The sequence below is a fragment of the Camelina sativa genome, chromosome 10, assembly GCF_000633955.1.
Source record: "Camelina sativa cultivar DH55 chromosome 10, Cs, whole genome shotgun sequence".
Lineage (NCBI taxonomy): Eukaryota > Viridiplantae > Streptophyta > Magnoliopsida > Brassicales > Brassicaceae > Camelina > Camelina sativa.
The window spans coordinates 10,408,766-10,414,911 of NC_025694.1; the positions used below are offsets into that span (position 1 = coordinate 10,408,766).

General features: G+C 31.9%; 2 protein-coding genes across 2 annotated transcripts in view; both read left to right on the forward strand.

Annotated features, from left to right (window-relative positions):
- LOC104718324 (aspartic proteinase oryzasin-1-like) lies at positions 2,515–4,266 on the forward strand. The gene is made up of 6 exons (XM_010436049.1): positions 2,515–2,626; positions 2,759–3,004; positions 3,106–3,587; positions 3,686–3,805; positions 3,888–3,952; positions 4,047–4,266. Exons 1-6 carry the CDS (start codon positions 2,557–2,559, stop codon positions 4,138–4,140), a joined length of 1,077 nt encoding a protein of 358 aa, XP_010434351.1. The 5' UTR covers positions 2,515–2,556; the 3' UTR covers positions 4,141–4,266.
- The window catches only part of LOC104718323 (aspartic proteinase oryzasin-1-like), a 2,222-nt gene continuing 1,676 nt past the window's right edge, over positions 5,601–6,146 (forward strand). Inside the window, exons 1-2 of the mRNA XM_010436047.2 lie at positions 5,601–5,728; positions 5,862–6,107. Coding sequence (XP_010434349.1) covers positions 5,659–5,728; positions 5,862–6,107 — 316 coding nt within the window. The 5' untranslated portion in view covers positions 5,601–5,658. The remainder of the gene's footprint in view (positions 5,729–5,861; positions 6,108–6,146) is intronic.

Below are 6,146 nucleotides of genomic sequence, written 5' to 3' on the forward strand. Positions count from 1 at the left end.
ATTTTATCCGCATTTCATGCAAAGACTTATCGCAAATCCATGTCACCTAACTTAAAATTAATTTCGATTTAACAAATTACTAACACTTAACTCTAACAGGTCAACATCCATAAATCTTAATTATGCTTTATTCCTATTTGTATGAACTAAAATTTCATCTCTAAAAGCCAAAATCTTCAATTTGTAGGAACAACACTATTGGTTGTAGAAGATTCAAGTAAAACTAAGTAGTTGTGTACTTGTGTTTGCAAGAGGCGGTGAGGATCTATGATCGTGTTGATCCATGTCTTGTAAAGTGATCCTTGCTGAGAACTGGATGAGAAATATGAATTTCATCTGCAGTTTTTTTGCCAACTAACTATTTTCATTTGTCAACAAATTTAAAACCACAAACCATATTGAACTCGTGTTGATCCACAATAATTCAGTTTATTTGCCAATGAAATATATCCACAACTATTTCCACACATTTACAATGAAAAATATACAGTTTTAGAATAATTTTGTTTTACAAGTTTTTAACAATTCCTACATACTTATAACATTCCTATATTTTTATCAAATCTTATTTTAAAAATATTATTTATTTATTTAATATAAGTGTATATTAATATTTTAATTTTATATTTCATTATTCTACAAATATTTATAATTAACAGAAATTAGTAGATAATTGTATTCCGTGATTTTTTTTTACGAGTTTATGTTCTATAAAAATTTATTTTGTAACTTATATTATTATGAGACTATACAATATTGATCAAGGTCATTTTTGTATCTAAAATATTAATGACGACGGACAAATGCGCAACCAAGTGAAGAAAAAGAAAAAGAAGAAGAATCTAATATCCATAGTCTCAATGTGTTCGTTCAGTTTCACTAAAACTAGTTTTCTAACTTTTTAATTTGTCTCATGAAGTTAAATTTTATGAACTTTCTATATCTTATATCAATCGTGGTCAGCAATGTAATAAACATAATGACGGATATTGAATTACAATATCGGTTCATAATTATTAGAATGATGCATACAGTTATATATTACGAAAGTGCAATGCATTGGGGGCTAAAGAAATCCGATTTGTGATTCAGTTTGCCAAGCTAAAATAATCTAATATCCATAGTCCCAATGTTGTTCATGTGCATAATTTTGCAAACGAATGTGGTAAATAAACTTTTCATGATCTAACTCTTTAGTGCACGAGAAAGTAGAGAAAAAAAAAAACTAAAATATAGTGGGAAAATGCCTTTTTCTTAAAAAAACTACTCGTTGAAACTCAAGCCGCAGAAAAGTCAAAAACAAAGTTTTACGTAAACTACATAAGGAATATATGTCTGCGTCAGTCAACATAAAAAAGTCATACCAGCCTCTATGTTATTCTCGCTGGAGTTTTGAAATATCAGGCCACTTATGTGACAGTGATACGTTTATTTTTGTTAAGTTTTTATCTTCTTCTTCTTGTTTCTACTAGGTTCGCTTCATATTCTCTTTCCAAATAAAGCCTCTAAACTTATTATTACTTATCTATATTTTTCCTTTAAGTCTGATATACTTTTTTGATCACTTATTCTCTTATATGCCAGCCAATCAAAATGTAATATTACTCAAAAGTTATCATGTAAGACAGTAGAGAGGTATGACGTTTTGGGTTTCATCGAGTAAATGGAGGTAGACCCTACCATCTTTTTATATGTTTTTGGTTGTTTGCGAGTTGGTTTATGTGTGAAATATCAACAATTACCAAATTACATCCTTGTTCACTGAATTGTAGTATTTTCTTTTTAAAAAGCAAATAGGAAAAACGAAATTGAATTATAGATTTTGATTATATATACTAACCCTTGCTGCTTTTTCGTGATATTGTGGTATTTAATTAAGTTGAATGATCGAATTTTTTAGGTGGCATATTTTTATTTTATTTTTAAGTTAGGGAAAATTGTTACTTGTATTCAACATCACGAAAAATAAACTTTGACAAAAAAAAAATTCATGAAAAATAAAGCTCAATTTTTAAAATAAAATTCCTAAATGTAAAACCATGCTAGAGTACAAAACATAAATGTTTTTTTTGTTGATGATTGACAACTTTACAAATAGTTATATATATATATATATATATATATATATATTCGTGTACGTAATTGTTGGCATGATAACTACAATAAACATGCACATTTGTTTTTGTTTGGGGGTTAAATTATATGTATGTTATATATGTATCTATTTCGTATCGTTGTTGCATTCGTCATATACGTACGTACTTTGATGAGTCTTATTTGTTTGTGGAATGAATAAATACGATACAAATAAATGCAATAAGCATGTGAACAATAAAGAACGTACTGTACCTCCATTTCAAAAATAATAGAGGAATATTTGGGTTTATTTTCTTAATTAAAAATAAATAAAAGGAACGTCAATATGAAAGGTTAGTGTTAATGCTCTCAACTACTCTAGAGTTCTCTCTCCTTAGGCTTCCAACTAGTTCTATATAAGACGATGCATTGGGTTGAACTTAAACAGATAGCAAAACTCAAAAGAAAAACAAACGAGAGATGAATAGCCTAAATTTTAAAAGAGTCCTTATTGCATCTTTCTGTCTCTTCCTCCTCCAGTCGTACGCAGGTTAGCTAGATCCTTTATCTGATAAAGTAGTTAGATCTTCAAAATGTAGTGTTGTTAGATCTTTTACATGCTAGCTATATCCATTTTGTTGATACACATTTGTATACGTAACGTATCTCTTTAATTTTTCAGTGGAAGGGATAGTCAGAATCGGTTTGACGAGGGGTAATACTTCATTCAGCAAAAACGGAGTGGTGATTGAGAATTCTTATGGAGATATCTATTACGGAGAAATAACAATTGGTACACCGGGGCAACGTTTCACAGTCGTATTTGATACCGGAAGCAGCGATCTATGGGTACCATCTGGAAATTGGCCGGGAACGGAGCCTCACAATCTTTACGATTCGCAAAGATCAAGCACTTACAAACCAAACGGTAAATTCTCAAATCTACCTTTTAGTTTTTTTTTTTATAAATATAACTATATACGATAGTGTAAAGTTTATTGATCTAACATATTTGTGTGTATATAATAGGAAAAGATGTAGAACTCAAGTACGGGCAAGGTTCTCTCACAGGCTTTCTAAGCATTGACACTGTCGATGTTGGTGGAATTACAATAACTGATCAGTACTTCACAGAGGGTCGTTATACTCCGGAAGAGGACCCATTTCGTAAGTATACCTTTGATGGGGTATTAGGACTTGGGAGTCTTCAAAATTCTATGACAGAAACTACTCCTGTCTGGGATTCGATGATGAAACAAGAAAAGATTGAAAAGAAAATTTTCTCCATATGGTATGGGAGGTCTAACGACGCTGGAGAAGGAGGAGAGATAGTGTTCGGAGGCACAAACCCAGCTCATTATACGGGAGAGCACGTTTACGTCACCGTGGGCGAGGCTAGACACAATTTCCAAATGAACAACATATTCGTCGGAACCATAGACACTAAGAAATGCTCTGCAGGCTGCGATGCGTTTGTTGACTCGGGCACTACAAACATTCAAGGTCCACCGGTAAAACAAACAAAAACACCCTAATTTTGAAAGATTTTATTTATTAATTGTTTCACGATCAAATATTTGTTAATTCTGTTGACGTTATTCAATTACAGGATATGATCAAGGACATTAATGGGAGAATCGATGCAGCACCAAATTGCTCAAATTATGAGAACCTGCCTGATGTAACCTTTACAATACAAGGAAGGAGTTACTCAGTCAGTCCACTTGATGTAAGTTGATTGAACCGATATTTGCTTTTCCTCCGTTTAGTTTCTTTTCCTCTGACTTCTGTTCTATACTTTGGGTTTTCAGTATATACGTAAGGTGGGAGACAGACACTGCACAAGTAGATTCGAGGGCAGCGACTATGATGACTGGTAAGTTTTCTTTAAAAAAAAAAAAAATCAAATTTTTTGGTTTTAAATAAATAAAAATATCTTTTGACGACTGATTGTTGTTTTGGTTGCGTAGGGTACTTGGCATGCCATTCATACGAGCCTTTCATACGGTGTTTGACTACGAGAAACTACCAACTGTGAGAGTTGGCTTTGCTAAGTCGGTTTAGATTCTTACTAGAACTAAGGGTTTATGAATGTTTCTGGTATGTACTGACTGATCATATGAAAAAGATCACTAATGTCAGCAAATAAATATATTTTCACAATCAAAGTATAATGGTCTTTTATTTTAATTTTCTTTCTCTTTTTCGTTAATAAAGTACGTACACTGATCTTGAAATTCTTATATATTGCTAATAATATCTCAATGAATATGACTTTATATGAAACTTGAAAGTAATAAAATGTCTATCGTATGAGAACAAAAATTACATGGCGACTTCTGTTTAGGTCTTTGAGGTCAACGTAAAACAGAGAGCTTGCATGCAATTGCAGAGCATGAGTTGGCTTGGCTGGAGATCTTTCATGTTATTAAGAATTTTTAACCTTATTGTTGTTAAAAAAAAATTATTGTTCCTTGATTTTGTAGTATTCTTTAGCTACGAACGATTTTTTACAAAGATTCTGAAAGGCTGAAACCTAAGTTATCTGGTAGCAAAAACAAACAAAAGTTATTTTCAATTTATTTTTAAATTTCAAAAAAAAAAAACAAAGAAAAGCTCAATAAATAACAAAGGGATCAAACAAAGATACAAATAATGCCTTGGCTGTAAGTTGGTAACATATCAAACGCACACACACACAAAGATTTACTGGATCCGTATTGGCTATAAGAACTAAGTGAAATCCTCAGGCCATATGATATGCACGACGTGCATTAGGTATAAGCTATCGTGCATATTAGTTGATTCATAGTACATAAAACTTTGTTCAGAGCTTTTAATTGATTTGATAAGCTACAGTGCATATTCATGGATAAATACGGCTTCAGCCTTTATCCGATCTTATGAGCTTCTTACATTCGGAAAAAAAACAAACAGTCCTGCAAATACAGGTAGATGGAGTGGATTCAAATATATATTTTTCTTAGTGATAAAAGCAAAAAAAATCTTGAAAAGTCCGTGTTGTCAGTTGTCAGTAGTTAATATTGTCGACATTATTGATGATGTAATAATGCCATAATGGGACAACTTATTTAATATGAAGAGTACCCTATCACCAAAGGAAATAAAGAACACGACTTCTTCATAACATGATAAACTGTATAATCTTTGATTAGATCCATTGCAACGATGGTATATATTTTGCATGACAAAATCACTCACCTTGGTGTGATTTTAGTTTACAGAATTAAAATATGAATCATCCGTCTCTAGCCGACACAAAGTACTTAGTAATTCTTGTTATACTATCATTCCCTAATTTTTATATTATACTTGTGTTCACATAGTTAAATAATGCAATAAGCATGTGAACAATAACTCCATTCCAAAAAGAATAGAAGAACATTTGGGTTTCTTTTCTTAACAAAAGAGGACCGTAAATATGAAAGGCTTATTATTATTAGTGTTTAATGCTCTCAACTACTCAGAGTTCTCTCTCCTTCCTACTAGTTCTATATGATACGATGCATTGAGTTGAACTTAAACAAATAGCAAAAATCAAAAAGAAAACACAAACCAGAGATGAATAGCTTAAAATTTAAAAGAGTCCTTATTGCATCTTTCTGTCTCTTCCTCCTCCAGTCATACGCAGGTCATAAATTAGCTAGATCCTTTTTGTATAAAGTAGTTACTTCTTCACACTATAGTGTTGTTAGATCTTTACATATACTATATTCCATTTTGTTGATACACTTTTTTATACCTAACTCTCTTTAATTTTTCAGTGGAAGGGATAGTCAGAATCGGTTTGACGATGGGTAATACTTCATTCAACAAACACGGAGTGGGGATGAAGACTTCTCACGGAGATATCTATTACGGAGAAATAACAATTGGTACACCGGGGCAACGTTTCACAGTCGTGTTTGATACCGGAAGCAGCGATCTTTGGGTACCATCTGGAAATTGGCAGGGCAAGAAGCCTCACAATCTTTACAAGTCGCAAAAATCAAGTACTTACAAACCAAATGGTACATTCTCAAATCTGCTTTTTAGTTTGTTTATATATA